Source organism: Aquila chrysaetos, chromosome 20, assembly GCF_900496995.4.
Source record: "Aquila chrysaetos chrysaetos chromosome 20, bAquChr1.4, whole genome shotgun sequence".
In the NCBI taxonomy this organism is placed as follows: Eukaryota; Metazoa; Chordata; class Aves; order Accipitriformes; family Accipitridae; genus Aquila; species Aquila chrysaetos.
Window position 1 is genome coordinate 13,968,299 of NC_044023.1, and position 16,521 is coordinate 13,984,819.

Below are 16,521 nucleotides of genomic sequence, written 5' to 3' on the forward strand. Positions count from 1 at the left end.
CATTATTGATGTGTTAGAGCCACTCACTCAGCATCACTTTCCTGTGAGCTCTACAATGAGCACTCTTGGCCAACTGTTTGATGTCAGTACTCCTGTGTTACCACCCACAAGCAGTTAAGGTGGTTAGTTACAGTGTTGTGCGCTCAGAGAAGCTCTTCTCAAAGGAAGAAATTACTAATTTATCTGCAAGTCACCAGAAATAAATGTGGTTTAAGTGACTTTTGTCTTATTCAGTCACTGGTTGCAGGTTTTTGACTGCTGATTTCTTCTGGTTATCTGCATTTACTTTGAAAATTTGTTCAACTGGATTATCCGCTTTTCATCTTGTTAACAAAAAAATGGGCTAGTCAAAAAAGTGACCATGGCGCTCAGTGCTGTCTGTACCACTGAGCTTTGCATTTGTTGCCAGCAGTTATGAAGCAGATATTTGGGAGCTTCCTGAATACGTATTACACCTTCATCTCTGTGGTTGTAAGAGCAAGTCTTTGATTATCTTGTTTTACAAAAAACTTATCAAAATAACTTATTAAAATTTATATTCCTTAAACCCTGATGGTCCAATATATTGTTGGCTGATGGCTTATTCTGTAAATCTGACTACTGTAACATTGTAATTGGGTGAACATCCACTGTGCACAGAGGATCCAGCTTGCAGAGCCAGGGCAAGCCATGCTGCTGTGTCGGTAGTACTTGCATTTTGGGATGACCACATATCTTGCCAGTGCCAAAATACAATATGACATGAGATGCAAGCAAGCCAGAAAAGTGAACCGCAATAAAGAACATCTCTTGAACATAATTCAGCATCATCAGGTGGGTGGAAGCCCCAGAAGGGGAAGAAAGGCATTTATTTGGCTGATATGCTGCCTCTGGGGCTTCATGATTGCTCTCTACCACTGTCCTACTGACTCTGTCTGCTCTCTAACAGGTTTTGTGCTGGGAAAAGTAGATCTGCAGGAAATGTGTGAATTTTCTAGGGGTCCCAGAACCATCTTAAATGACCAAGAGTGCAGCTGGGCACCGGCACCTGGGCAAGTGCCACAGTCAGTGATGTTTCCTACAGAGACGTCCCTGAGAAGGGGATGTGGTGGGGCAGTGCAGCAGGCTGAGCTTTGAAACCTGCCACAATGCTGGAAGATTGCTGAAACCCTGTAAAATTCACTGGATTGTAATGCTTAACAGCGATTACATAGCAAGCCGGATCCATTTACTAATTGAGCTGTGTGCAGTGCAGGTTGCAGGTGTTTTTGTAGCCCGGTTTCGCACTCGAGGCACGTCGGACAAACCCGTGTTTGTTGGGACGCGGTGCAAGAGCATTACATAAGCCTGGAGTAGCTTCCTTACGACGCAGAGAAAAATGTATTTGCATGATCTCGAGCCCAGGTGCAAGGCTGCAAAACTCGCCAGTCATAAACCGCAGAGGCCAGGCTGGAGCCGGGAGGGCACTCAGTGATGGTTTGGGCGGGTGGGGGAAGGGTCAAAACGAGTCCTGTAATGGAAAGCAAGGCTGAACCTTCGCTTGGGAGCTGTGGCTCCATAATTGCCACACTGTGTGATGTTGCCATGGCTGCCCGGGCTGTCCCTGCGTGGTTTCCTGGTGTGTGAGAGCGGGGCCGAGGCTGCCGGCGAGCAGAGAGCTGCCGTACGTGTTTGGGGAGCTCAGGCGTGTGCTGGCAAGCCGCAGTGACGGGAGGATCCCCGTCTGGGAGATTTAAGGCTTTGAGTTCAGTCTCTCCTCCGTCTCTTCCCTCCAACAGATCAGAGGGCATGCTGTGATTTTTGCAGGACTTTAAAACCTCCTTTTACTTCTTTCTCTCTATCGTAAGGTCCTTCATTCTGCCTGAAGCCATGGTCGTGCTAGGAGCAAGGTGGCAACGTGAAATGGAGGATCCTGGGGAGCACGAAAGGAGGCCCTGGGGGGGCTCGCGGGCCTGGATGGGCTCCGGCGTGTTTTGATCCGAGAGCCTTTGGCCGCGTTGCCATCTGCATAGCCTGTGAATAGTTTTCTCTGGCACAGACCTTGTTCCTCAGTGTTGCATCATCTCTGGGAGAAAGGCCAGGTCCGGAGCCCCAGCACAAAGGCTTTCTGAAGCCGATGAAGCTTGTTCTGTGTGCGGAGCGTCTCTCTCCTTCCTGTCGTCCTTTCCACGGGATTCCTGAAGTGGCCTCCATCCGAAAGCCCCTTCGTCAACAGCTGCTTTATCTCCGCCGCTTCCTGCACACCTGGCTGATGCAACGTCTGCCTTGGAAGTGGCTGCTGGAGTCTCCTCTGGAGCTGGGTTGTTTGCCCTGGCTGGGAGTGGCCAGACAGGCAGCCTTCATCACGTGGGGGCCTTAAATAGATGTATAAAGGACGTACAGCCAGACCTGCAAGGCAGAAAGTATTTAGTGGGATTATGGAGAAATCTTTTTTCCAGTTCTAGGACTGGAGGTTGCAATCCTACTCCTGGCAACTTGTTTGTGGTTAGCCTTCCACTGGTTGCAACTTCGGGACGCTAATCTGTGCCAGTAAATTCTGCTGATTCCCCTTCTATATTCAGCGACTTCCCATGACTCTGGACTGTCTGGATTCTCATGGGAACTGTAATTCTCTGGGTTTGGATTTGATCCTAGTTATTGCCCTTTATTGCTCTGTTTCCCTCTGACCTTGCATGTGGTATAGGCTTTTCTCTGAAATACCTTCAAAACACAATTTTGAGGTCTAAAGGTGTTTTTTTCTTTTTTTTTTTTTTTTTTTTTTTTTTTTTTGGAGGTGGGGGTGGTCTGAAAACCTTTTTAATTTAGGGTTTGTCTACTTAGGAAAGTTTAATAGTTACACAGGTACAACCATTCATGTAAGTAAATTCACAAGCAACAAAATTTAGAACAAGGAAACACTCTGGTCTGTTAGGATTAAACCAATGTTGTTTACATTATTTAAATAAATCTTGAGTCTCATTTTTAACTGTAGCCATTTTCTGGTGTAGGGAGGCCTTTTAAACTGAATCTGAAAACATAGGATTTATATTGACAAGGTGTGGCGAACTGAGCAGTGGTGTTTCCAGTATTGCTGTTCCTAGTTGTCTCTCTGCCCCATTGCAGAAATTTATTGCCCCTATAACCGTATCTAAAAGGGAATGTGTACGTTACCTGCTTCTGCTTTTAGTCCAGTCTTCTTGGCATCAACTGTACTTGATGAGACATGGCAACGTTTCCTTCCTGCCAGCTGTTTTGGCAAAGGCTTAGAGGGGACAGTTGCAGCAGTAACATCAGCTGCCACAGCTGGATTCATTGGTGGTTGGTTGTCAAGTCCTTAATCTCAGAATATCAGTTCTGAACCTTTTTGTTTGCCTTTTCTTATTTTTGTGACATACAGACATTTGACTGTTCTCCTTCACCCCGTGGGAAAAGAGTGACAAACTCACAGTATAGAACCAGAATAGCAATTAGGATGTGTTTCCCCTTGCTGCAGAATAGTTTTCCCCTGTGAATGTCCCAAATCAAAAGTTTGTAGAACTGAAGGAAGAGGGATGTTTTTCCTCTTTCCTGTTTCATTTACTTCAGTAATTTTTGTATCATCATTTCCTTGGGGCCTTATGTATAATTCTTTTTTTCTCCTGTGTTGCTTTATATCTTTCAGTAAAGAATAGAAAACAGTATTTGCAAAAATAAAAGTGTTTTCAGGGGGTCGACTAATTTTTGAAAAAATCATTTTGAGTGCTTCAGTGTTTGAAGAATTTGCCATCTTTGCCAACGACTTGTTATGCTGTGAGATAGAGGCAATGTAAAACATCGCGTAGAAAGGGACCAACAATTATTCTTGCTGAGTTTGTGGGATTTTTCTTAATTTCTCCACTATTACCATTATTCTTTAAGTTTTGTTTTGATGATTAACATTTCTAAGTTCTTAGCATTTCATATAGGTGGCTAGACTTTCAAAGTATTGTCTTCTGAAGTTTCTTGAAGATTTCCAGTGTTTATAGCCCTTAAAGTTATGAGGACTTTGATACGAAGTTCTTGGTTGGGATAGTCCTTTTCCCTTTACGTTGAGGTTGTTACTCCTTTAAAACATCATCTCTATCACTGTCCTGCCTAGCAGACTGTGTGTGCAGACCATGCAAATGCAGCTAGGTCCCTTCTCATCAGCGTGGGGTACAGGCCAAGTTTCCTGGTGCCTGCCTGCCACCTCTCCGTAAACATACCTCAGAATAATTTGGTCTACCACGGATCACTGCTACTCTGTAATTTGCTTCCCCTTTCTAATTTGGCATGTGTCTGTTTATGGAATTATCCTTATGTATGACTCTTCAGCCAATTTCAAATCAATATAAATTAAGCTTCCCAGCAAATTAGATGTTTTAAGAAAGTCCAAACAAACCCTTGCCTGACATCTCCATCTCCGGAGTGTGTTGGACTGTAAAGAATGTGGTTGAATTGTCCAGTAGAAGGTATTTCTGAAGGCAAAGTCTTATCTGCTCTTCCTTTATCTCTTATTAAATTTCTCTTCTGTTTCTTAGCATAATACCTGAAATCCTTAGTGATTCCAAAAGAAAAACATGGGATTTTTTTTTTTTTCTGCAAAACAAAGAGGTTTTGCGTAACTTGACTGCTGAAGCAGCAGCAAAGTTTTGAGGTTATTCTTTTTGCTTTTCTGAGTAATCTCTGCAGTCTTGGGTCAGTTGCTGAGAATACTTGACTATGCATTTCATAATTTTTCTGCTTGATGGTTTAATTTCTTTCAGTTGCTCACTGTCATCGTTTGTAGTCCCCTAGGGTGTAGTTTGCAGAGGAGCTTAACTAAAATTGATGTTTTCTTCATCACCTGAAATGATGGAATCCCATGGATGGACATAATGAAAATTGCCTTAAAATAGCTTAAACCTAGTTTAAGTAAATTTAATCAAAAGATTTTTAGTTTCCAGCTGTTTACCAAATTTTATCAAAATCAGTTTAACTTGCTTGTACCTTAGTTTTAAATGTGGCTTACATAGCCTTCACTTAATGGCTTTATCATGCTGACTTTAGCTAAGTAGGTGTATTTGTAGACATGTGTTGATGTAGTTTCCAGTGCTTCCATAAAGTACTTTAAGAATAATGGGAATCGTTAATATGATTTCATATCTTGTATGGAACAACTTGACTGATGCATAGGCCCAAAAGCTGTTTGAAATCACCTGTGTCCTAAAAGCAGCAGTCTTTCCCTGATCCTTGACTCCAGGTCTTGTACAGCATGGTGAGCAGGATCAGGTCTTGCTGGGTTGTTGCTTTTTGATACTTAAATTTTAAAATGTTGTTATTCTTGTTCTAAGAGCTTGTCGGTGCTTTATCATGGTTCTCCAGATCCCAGAGAGCAAGTTGAACTCTGAAGCAAATGTATACGTACAAGCATTTCTTTTTGCATATAGTTACTTATGTATAAAACAGGAGAGAGTCTTAAGAAAGCTGTAAGACAGATAAATCTTTAACCATTGCACTGTATTTGTCAAAAATTTGGTTATCACAGTATGCATACCTAGCTAGTGATGAATATTTGTGTTGCCTGTTAGTTTGATCCTTTCTGTTCTAGACTAGGACTGAGTTCTCCCAGACCCCGCGGGATGGATGGATGGATTGCTGTCCTGCTTTGTCAGTCAGCTAGCAGATGATATATGGTACTAAAGATAACAGTAAATACTCATGTCAATATTTCATTTTTTACAACTGGCACAGTTGCTTCCTTGCTGCTTAGTGAACCCAGCTTGTTTTCAGAGCAGAGCTAAGCATTTGTATTGGTAGGTTGAGGCACAATTCAAGTACTTCTAGGAATCTGTATGTTTCAGAATAAGTTGGAGCTAAATGACTTAAGGATTTGTCTGCTCTGCCCCTGCCTCTGTGTAGGTGTCCTTATAGAACAACATGTCTAAAATTCTGGGAATTTGATGCATTTTTTTTTTGAGCTAGCTGTTTTAAACACAAAACCTCTTGATCTGATTCTGTTTGCATTAAAGGTGCTTGCCCTTCTGTGAGGATTTGCCCTTGACATGAGCTTTATGGGTGTGCTGGAAAGAATGGGCAGTGCTTGGCTGGACTGGGGTGGATGGCGCTCGTATTTGGGTGGCACAGGCTGATGAGACAGGATTTTTTCAGTATGGTAATTGAAGCACTTCATGTTTACGTTAGATGTTCCATAGATTTTGGCTATTCTGAAATTTCTAGGGGAGGAGATGAATGAGTAGGATCTGTAAGTCTGCTAATGGTTTTTTGTACTGCTGCACTTGCAGGGTAGTTTGCTACTGATGCAGATGAGAGCATAAGTATGAACTGGTCAGAATTTGCTGGCTCTGTCCCAGATGAGGTTGATGGAAAGGATGCCAAGGAAGGCTGCATGTCAGAGCTGCTATTTCCAGTTTGCCACCAGCTCTGGCCTGTGGCAGTGGGAGATGCAGGAGAAAAACGTGCTTTGAATTTGATGTGACTGGTAATGTCTTGGGAGCTTAAAGATGTGTGATTCATTATATATGGAGCTCATCCTATATAGGTGACCTGTAGGCCTGTTGCTGAGCATGGAGAAGAGGACAGCAGTTATCATTTGGACACTCGTAATCCTGGGTTGTCAAAAGTCTTGGATCCGCATTCAGTTTTGGGACTTCAGTAACTGGAGTTGTGGGGAGTGGTAAAGGAAGTGCTTGTTTGTCCTTTGCTCTCTGCGAACAAGAGATACATGATAAGTGGTCATCGTCAGTGCAGGCAGAGAGGATTTCCCTGTCCTCCTTGCCCTGCAACACGTTGAAGTTGTATATAATCAGAAAAGGCTTTTCTCAGTTTGTCCACAATGTGTTTTGTACCAGTGTTACCTTATCATTCTCAGCAACGCATGAGATACTGGATGCACAACGTTAAAATATTTCAAGTCCTCTGTAGACACAGACTCATAGATGTGCACTGATGCTGTGGAGGAACAGACTGAATCTCTCTGTTTTCCCTCTGTGGTAACTTGCTTTACCCTTGAGTCTGTGACCATGGGAGGGTGCAAGGGGAGTGCTCTGTCCCCCCTGAGATTGTGTAGTGTCGCCTGAGCAGCACCAAATGGTGATGGAGTCTGGGCATCTGAATTTAGGTAACATGTGTGGTCTGTGAGGCTGTGCCCAGGTTTCTTTGTCTGGGGGTGATTTTTTTCATGGTGCTCACAAATATTTTGTAGAGTCTGTCACCAAGTGTTGCACACCACGGGTGCCTGGGACAACAGTGAAAACTGGAATGACCACATCTTGAAGGAGGAAACTCTAGTGAGCTGTTTGACTGACCATGCTTGATTGTCCCTGTTAATACTGACTTTTAACACCACAAGTAATGAAAAGAGTTTCCAGCAGTAAATTTTCTGCATCTACTTTATTTGTAACATGGATGGCAGTGGTTGTGGAAGTGAGCCAATGCAGCGCTGCAGCTGCTGCATCCTAAACAGTTTCGAAAATTAAATTCACTGTTACAGCAGGTGTTGCCTAACCTTTGCTTGGCCACCTTAGATTTATTACAGTCCTTTCCGCCAATACAGGATGTTACCTGAAATAATTGAATAGCGCATATTCACATTTTAGCTAAGGCAACCACTTATGGTTTTGGTCTGAAGGTGGTCGAGTCCCTTGGTGTGTAACCTGTGCCGAGTGAGAATCAGGGATCCCAGTGCTGGGGTGGCTGTGCGGATGGATGCTCATCTGGGCTGTTTTGATGATGTTGGGGAAGACCAGGTATCTTTATACTGGTATGACTGGTTAAGGAGGCAGGCGTGTAGATGCCAAATGTGGGAAAAAAATACATCTTTAAATCCTGCCTTTCCAAAACCAGCTAAGTATTATTTACCTGTTAGGCCATCAAAATTCCTGTTTCCATTTGGTTTCAAGAATTATATCATAAGGGAGATAGGTTTGTGTTGTGGTCTGAAGCTCATCAAATTTGTATTAAGACTTTGAATTTTAGGAAAACTTCCAGTGGCACTGGAGAGAACTTGGTGTGACTTTTTTCTCTGGTACAGCTCCATATTTTGGGGAGGAGAGGTAGGAAGGAGCTTGGGGACTGTGTATACAGGAAATTAGCCAGTTTGATGGGTGAACATTTTGACCTCAACCCCTGTGTTTTTTCTGTGCAGGCTGGTGTTTTGGGTGTTACCAGGCCAAGTTTCATGAAGACCAGACTGTAATCTAGCCTGAAGGTGATGCGGTCTTGGACAGCACTTGAGCTTGGTCTCAGCAATTCGTTTTGAACGTTACATTGTCAGAGTTGAAAGTACACATAAAACAGTAGCAACAAACAGCAAAATCTGAGCATGGGTGATGGTTGGGCAAGTACTGCTGGGTCAACACAAAAGCAACTGAACTGGAACTCACCTTGTCTAACCTTTCTGTTTGGTATTTCATGTTTCTCCAGTAATCTCTTTCCCAAAAGTGGGAGTTACCAGACCGTTTCAGCGCAACAGTGTTTGTACAGCATTGATGGGAAGAGGGCTTTCTATGAGAAAGCTGAAAACTTGTCCCAGTTATCCCAGGACTGACCAGATATCCTGTGGCTCTCAAGTCCAGAAGCCGCACCTGAAATCCTCCTGTTCTGCTGAGTCATGAGCAGGCAGGAGGCTGGAATTTGTCCTGATGAAATCTTGGGCTGCTGCCTGCTGGGTATGGTCATGGCAAAGGCAAGAGATCAATAGGAAAAAAAAAAAATCTAAGCAAGTGTTTAAAAAGATTGGGGGGGGGAGTTTTCTATGTCCCTTAAAAACGAAGGGTGCTTCAGACACTGAGAAACTTGTCCTATTTCTTTTAACCTTGTGCCAGACTTTTATGTGACACTGGGTTGAAGCAGGGATTGCTGTCTGCAGCTTTTAGCTGTATTTTAGCAGTAGTTTGTCTCATCTGTAGGAATCACAATTCTGTTACAAGCATGAGAAAGGGTAAATGAGACATTTCCTAAAGGTCCTTTTATTCTTCTTTTTATTTTTCCAGAAAACACACTCAAGGACACCTGGGCTGTCTTGGGTTTGAGCTGCTTGTGAGCTTAGTCCTACCTGTTTTCTTTTTCATCTCCCACCTCTGTGCGAGACCATTGCTTTGGGGCATAACAGGGAATTGCCACAGACCACTTAGAAATCTTTACGTGCTACTTCTGTAATTCGCTGTATGCCTGTCATACTATCAGAAGGATTTCTCTTAGGGATTTGTACTGAAGAAGGAAAATATTTCCTCGTGCTAAGAGAAGCGGCCTGCCTTTTAAGACAGGAAAAGGCAATATAGTATGTGGCATTTAAACTTTCTGACTCTCTCTCAGTCTTCCTTCATTTGCCCTTGTAGTGAGTGTGTGTTTTCGTGTTTCTGGGGGTTTTTGTGTGTTAAACAATGGCTGGACTATGGTGTCCAAAGGCAGTTCCCTATGAGAAATTCACTACCCACAGGAAAACTTGGCTTGCGGCCTGTCTGTAGCCCAGGAGGGTTTGCTGGCAGAGCCCCTGAGATGCCGGGGAGCATGTGACAGCCGGCTGCGAGGGCAGGCTGGCTCATCTGCGCTGCCAGAGTTGGGGGAAAGACTGCGGAAAGTTATTCAAGGCTGCCCTTAAAAGTTTAACGTGCAAAGAGGGTGGCTAAATTGTTGCCGGTTTTCGTTGGTTTTGGAGCTACCTTTGCTATGTGCGGAAATGCAGCCTTTCTCTGCATCGTGGGGGTTTCCTTCAGAGCCGCATAGAATAATAGCTCCTTTATGAACGTCTGTGTTATTGAGGTTATTTACATAACGAGGAGCTGATCCTGTTTTACTTCTATCTGCCGTCCGACCCTTGGAAGTTTGCGTTTATTGGCGATTTCGCTCACTGCCTTACCAAAACGCTGCGGTCAGCAGGGAAGGTGGAGCCCGGGCACGGGCTTCCCTGCCGGCCCCAGCACGGCCGGCCGGCGGCTGCGCCCGGTGATGCCGCCGTGACTCACCCCGATTCCCCGCACCAAGCCAATGGCCCCGCCGTGTTTCTCATCGGAGCGGCCTATGCGAGAGCGCCCAGACGTCTGACGTGGCTCTGCCGCGGGGAGGTGTCAGCTGGGATTTCGGAAAGTCGGGGCCCGCTGCGTCAGGGCTCGCCAGACTGAGTAATTGGTGTAGAATCCAGGACGGGCCTTGTTTGCCGAGGGGAGGCTGTCGGTGGTGTGGGGATAGCCGCTCTGCCGGTCACACTCGCCCGTGCCGTGGGCCCAGTGAATGCAAATATAAGCTGATCTCAAGTGAGAGGTCTCGGCTCAGTCCACCTTGGCTCTGTCTCATTGTCCTCCCAGATGGGGCTTTGCCTGCAACTTGTTTAGGGAAGGAGTTAGGAAATGCTGATGGAGGGCTGTGGGTGATAGGTGACAGCTGCTGCTTATATGCAGAAGGAGCTAATAGATTGCTTATCTGATAATTAGTCCTAAGTTTAGTTGGGGGAGGGGGGAACTATCATTATTGGCTTTATGGCCGAGCAGATCATTGCATGTCAGTCCAAGACTGTTAAAAAAAACCAAAAAAACCCAAACAAAAAAAACCCCAAAACCTGACCAAACTACTACCATCTACCTCTTCCCTGGCCCCACATAAGAAAATGAAATAAAAATTACGTGCCGTGTCGCTGATGGAAATCTATTTCTGCTTTTCTTTTGCTGTGGAAGCCTTCTTTAGGGGTATACAGGGAGAGCTCGTCCTGTAACGGAGATGCAATGCTTTGTTTCTACCCCGGTAGGTTTCCCCATGTCCGTGACGTGTTGGCCGAGGCTCTGCGGCTCCTCTCCGCCCTCGGAGCGGCCAGTCGCTGCCCTCTGGACTCCGTGATCCCCGACGGGCGTCATGAGCATTGCAATCCCTCTGGGAGTCACCACACCAGATACGTCCTACTCCGACATGGCTGCAGGATCGGAGTGAGTGTTACCCCATGGAGGAGGAGAAGAGGAGGGGAGGGTGTCAGAGGGCTGCCCTGGAGTGGGGCTGCAGGATTGGTGCTGGTGCTTTCTCCACTGGGGAGAAAGGGGGTGCTGGTCCACTGGCTGTGTGACAGATGAATGCAGAGACAGACTCTCAGTGTTTAACAAATGCAGTGTTACAGAGATTGGTAAGTTTGACACAGGAGATGGGGAAAAGGAGAATTCTAACAGTACGAGGCACTCAACCATGAGTTTTATGTCAGCTTGGCTACTAAGTCTATACTCAAGTGCAGACAGTTGTGCATTTGCTGTACCCTTGCTTGATGTTGACAAGGTACAAGCCAGCTCCTTTCCCAAAAGCTATGTCATATGAGGGATCAGTGTGCTGATCCTCCCTTTCAGTAGAGTCTACTGCTTCAGACTCAGTACCAATCTTACATGACTGATTTCTGGACCCCTTTGGAGCTTGGCTAGAGATGTGAGACAGCATCAGCCTGTGTAGACTCCTTTATTTTGTTTCTGCCCCTGAGCAGGTTCCAAGAAGCACACCTCAGTGGGCAATCCTTCAGGATCCCCACCACAAGACCCTGTGCAGGGCTCTCACTGCAGTCCTGTCTCTGAGCCCTATTGGAGGGGACTTACCATTTCTTTTAAAAGACTCTGCTTCTGCAGGAGTCAGGAACATTCAACTCCAGAAAATATTGCATTGTGATCTTTTCTTAAAACCCTTGTTAGAATGATGTCAGCTCGGATGAGTACTATGTTTTTGTTGGGGGCGAGAGGGAGGGCTCAAGTTATTTCTGTGTGCTTCTACCTCCTGCTTTCCTGCATCCTTTGAAATACAGACTATAGCATCTCTTTACAAAAATTTACAAAGGGCATTTTGGAGACAGATTTCCCCCATGTATTATTTAAAGGTACCTACTGTGCGAATACCTGCTTGTCAGATTGATTAGTGTAGAACAGATATTGCTCCAGACTCTGTTAATTTTCAGCTGTAAGAGCAGTAGGCTAGGGTATGAATCATTGTTTTTCCCTTCCATCTTGCCCTGCTTTGACTATGCACAGAGTTTGACTACACAGTTGCACTCTCTGCAAGACTGCTAATGCTCTTTTTTGTCTGTCTTGGCACTGGCCCCATTCTAGGCATTCTTCTTCGTGATGCTTCATTCCATCCTAAAGCCCATATTTTTCCATGTTTTTAAACAGGGAGTCAGAATCTAGTAAGTCACTCATCTGCAGTGGGTATATGATCCTTCACTTTTCAAGATTTAACATTTCAGTATTGCTTGTCACCATGCTTCTCCCACACCAGCACTTTAAAGAGTCAACATGCAGGAATTTTAAACTGTTTATGACAGGAGAAAGAGTGCTAAATAGTTTACTCATATACTAGGCACTTTGCTTTCAGAGCTGAGCATGGTAGAAAGGAGAGCCAGATATATCTACACACATCCCTTGTAGCAATTAAATATCAAAAAGACTGTCTATAAACCTTCTGCAAAGCATTTTCTTTTTCCCTGGTTGTAAGAAATTTGTAGGTCCAACTTGAGGCTTAGGCTGGAGTGCTTTGAAAAAGGGCTTTTGAAGATTTCTGAATTGGTTCTCTGTCTGTTTTCTAAAAATTGGGAATGACGGGACTTTATTCTCCAGGCTTTGCATTGATGCACTGTTACTGCTGAAGTGTCCTTAGTGAATCTGTTCAAAGTTAAGGCTATCCTCCGCTTCTTTGAAACTCTACTAGTTTGATGCATGAAGTCTGGGGTATCTGAGCTTCTTGTCTCTTATAAGGGATTGATTTCAAAGATATGCATCAGGAAGGCCATGGGAAGGTAAAAGGAAAACTAGCTGCCCCTCTTTTCAGACTGAGCTTTAGCATCTTCCCCTGGCCTCTGATACAGAGGGGAGGTGAAAATGCTGAAGGGTGTTTGTGTTCATCTGAGGGTGGCATGGAGGCTGCAGAGTAGTTACGCTGTGTTAGTCTGACTGCATATTGGAAGTTGTTGAAGCTCCTTGGCAGGCTGCTGCTGAGGAAGCATGGGCCCCAGTGTTGTTGCCCCTGGACACCGTTGCACCAACAGTCTTGAAGTTTTATTGCTAATGCTTGCGGCAGCATTGCTGGTATTTGAGGCTGACTGAAGTTAGGAATGTGGGTGACTTGGACAGAGGACAGATCTGCTGCTTAGGCTGTTTAGGCTCTCTTCCTTCTAATATTGTTTCTGAAGATACAGTTAAACCTGAATGGATTTAACTCTGTACCAATCCGGAAGTCCTAAAGGACTGTTGCAAAGATCCAGCAAGGCTGGATTATGTGGCAAGCTCTGCACGGTGTCTTTTATTAAGAAATGTATCCTCTGAGAGGTATCACCACCTGTATTTCCTGGTTTTGACAATTTAGCTGGCTGTAGTTACACTGAAAACCAGCTGAATTTATCATGTCATGCTCTTGAATCCTGAGCTACAAAAGTGCGGTTTGCACAGGTTTAAGGTCTTCTACTTTCTGCAGTTCTTTGTGCAATAAATTATTGCTCCCTTTATATTACTAAGACAGATCCACCTTACTCCAGAATAAGCCAGAAGCTCGGAAGGTTAGTGCCTTGGAGAGTGTATCAAGTTGTGGCAGGGTGGGGCAAACTTCAATGCAGCAGAGATTTCAAGAACTAATAGGAAGTCCAAAGGGCACAGGGGTTAGTGTTCTTAGGTGGTGCCTAAACGCTGCCCCACGCGTGACCACTGGCCATTGTTCTTTGAGTACTGCCTGATTCACGCTGACAATGTAGGACCCACTGAGAATCCTGCAAGATCTCACCAGAGCAGCAGAGGTCCAAGGTAAAGTTTTCCTTTACACTCTTTTTCTTTCCTGCTTGCTCAGCTCCATGCTATAATTTTGAAGAACATTTCACCTGCAGATAGGATTCAGTAATATTCTGCTGTATTCTGATATGGGCCCTACTTCTGATCTGTGCAGAGGTTAGCTGACTTGTATCTTCTGCTTGTAACAGACAGTGTGTTTCCTTGCTTGTATTCTGTCTGTAGCCTCATTATCTAATATTCCCTGCATTGAATTGCAGCTGTCCTTTTTCTGAGTAGGGTTTCTGCAGCTTTCTGCTAAGGATATACCTTTCATTTTTAGCTGTTTTTTTTCACCACCATGTGGTGGAAGAGTGCATTGTACCTCAGCAGCAAATTTCTTGTTCAGCACATTGCACACCATGTTGCTGTATAGAAAGCACAGGGCAAATCTGATTTGTCTGCGGCCACTGTCTGTCCAGGTCATGAATTTTGTTGCCTCTTTGTAACAGGAATCTCCAACTCCTGGTAGTTGCTGTCAGGACAGCTGCAGGTGTCATGCAGACTTTATCACAGAATGTTGGATTCAGCTAACAGTTAGTATCTGAGGGAGAGAGAAACAAGCACAGATGCAGGAAAGCTGCTTAGCTGCTATTTGAAATAAGCTGTTGCAGAGATAACATGGCAGTACTGTTCAGTGGCTTTGAGATTAGGCTGGCTGAGTTCAGATGTGAATGCTGAACTAGACCCAACCTCCTCAACTATAAGGAAACTGAGCTTCTTACATGCTAATTATCTTTAACTTCCCAGATTGAGACCAAGTTTAATGAGTTTTCCAGGGTGGCCCTTACTCAGTTCCTTCCTTCTGAAAGCAGGTTCATCCTGTACAACTTCTGCACACATGATGCCTGGTGAAGTGCATAATAACACCTCAATTTCGTGAAGTTTCTTCATTTTGAGCTCATGTGTTGAACAGAAGAGAGCAGTGAAATACTGGCACTAAAAAAAATGATGTTGTATTGATGGGTTTTGCTTCTGGCCCTTTCTGCAGCCCAGAGTCTGTGGAAGCTAGTCCAGCTGTCAGTGAGAAGAATGTGTACTCCAGCCACGGCTATGGGGCCACCCAGAAACACAGCTATCGCGGGCTGCCTTACGCAGTGAGTACTCTCTCTGCAGTGAATCAGCTCTTTACTGTCTACTTTACTCTTTTCTCCTTGTTCCATAGTCTTTTGCCTGTTAAGCCTTAGGAGTTTTGGCTTATTTATTAGGGAACAGAGTTACAGCTGAGTTCTGCCATACATTTTGCATTTGTGTGTTTATTGTTTGTGAAGTCTTGTGTACTCTATAAAGCAAGCTTTATTAGTGTTCTAGGTGATAGATTTTTAACTGAAGTATATGAATGAAGTGTGAATATATATGAACACATAATATTTTCCTGGTGGTAATTTTATGCCCCGTTTGGTTTATTGTGCACTATTTATACTTGTTTCAACTGCGCAGACTTTCATATTGGTAACTTATAGCTCTGAGAAACAAGGAACAGTCAGGAAGAGTGGGAGCATGGCTTCAAACTATGGGATGAACAGGACGTCACAGAATCATTGAGGTTGGAAGGGGCCTCTTGAGATCACGTAATCCAACCCCCCTGCTCAAGCTGACTCTGCTTGAGCAGGTTGCCTAGTTGTGGTTTGGGTGTCCAGTTGGGTTTTGAATATCTCAACAGATGGAGACTCCACAACGTCTCTGGGCAACCGGTTCCAGTGTTTGACCACTGATGTCATCTTGGATTACTAGCTGTACGACAGTTAATGTCGAAATAGCCTAGTTGTTTTCATAGGTTTTGAATTTAATTCATTGGTGCAGAAGAAAACCATTCACATCTTTCAGAGCTATTGTTCTACCTTCTTGGTAGATCAAGGAATTCAGACTACTGTTTTACACCAGTTGTTAAATAATAACCTGGGAACTGTGGATTTGGGACTTCAGTTTCTAGGCATCATATCTTCACATTAAAAGTAGTACTGCAAATACTCGTTTTCAGGATCATAATTATGGAGCCCCTCCTCCTCCAACACCGCCAGCCTCTCCTCCTGTCCAGACCATTATACCTCGTGCAGAACTGAACGGCCTGCACTCACCTGATGAGGAGAACTCCGGGGACAGTGAGAGCTCCTCAGAAGGAGAATCAATTCCCACTTGGTGCCACTGCAGTGTCTCCCAAGATGGTTTCCTCCTCAAGTGTGAAAAGTGCAGGTAAGCTTTGGTGCAGTGCAGATCTGGACTGCTCCTTGTGTTGACTTCTCATACTGAACCATGTCACGTTTGGGCTGTGGGACAGACTTCCTTTTGCTAACTGGAGCGTTCTTTCCAGTGCTTTACCCAGTATTGACCCTCCTCCTTTGCGTTGTCAGCCTGACAAGTGTTGGTGGCACCAGGAATGGAGATGAGGATGTTAAATCGATGTTCTTATCATCCTGGGCCCCACTGAGGGCACGCATCTTGTGACATCCTGTTGAATTTCAAGTGACTTTACTCCTACAAACCAGCTTCAATTGTGCATTCTCCTTTGGCAGAGGAATGAGCAGGGGGAAGGTGATCAGACTCCGCCGCCGGAAGCAGGACAACGTGTCAGGTGAGCTTGAGGTTGTAATTCTGGTAACAGTGACTTTTGCTTTCTTTCTACAAGACCTTTGTCTTTTGGCTGTTGTAATCATCTAACCATGATCTGTGCCCACTAATGTTCTTTGCCTCCCAACCACTGGGATTTTCTCCTCTCCTTCTGCCTCACCTCAGTTAGCTCTTGGGAAAATCATACTGTCTTGTGAACAGAAAACAGAAATGTTCATCAGTGCCATTC

The 16,521-nt window shown here is 44.5% G+C and overlaps 1 protein-coding gene across 5 annotated transcripts in view; it reads left to right on the top strand.

Annotated features, from left to right (window-relative positions):
• Positions 1-16,521, top strand: part of SETD5 (SET domain containing 5) — a 70,307-nt gene that overhangs the window by 15,850 nt on the left and 37,936 nt on the right. For 2 of the 5 annotated variants that reach the window (XM_030043306.2, XM_041118629.1), the window contains exons 2-5: positions 10,697-10,871; positions 14,716-14,821; positions 15,706-15,917; positions 16,238-16,296. In XM_030043306.2, coding sequence (XP_029899166.1) covers positions 10,801-10,871; positions 14,716-14,821; positions 15,706-15,917; positions 16,238-16,296 — 448 coding nt within the window. In that variant the 5' untranslated portion in view covers positions 10,697-10,800. Of the gene's footprint in view, positions 1-10,696; positions 10,872-13,684; positions 13,704-14,715; positions 14,822-15,705; positions 15,918-16,035; positions 16,297-16,521 lie in introns of those variants that run through there. The other 3 variants (XR_005930932.1, XM_030043309.1, XM_030043308.2) reach the window with 3 other exon arrangements.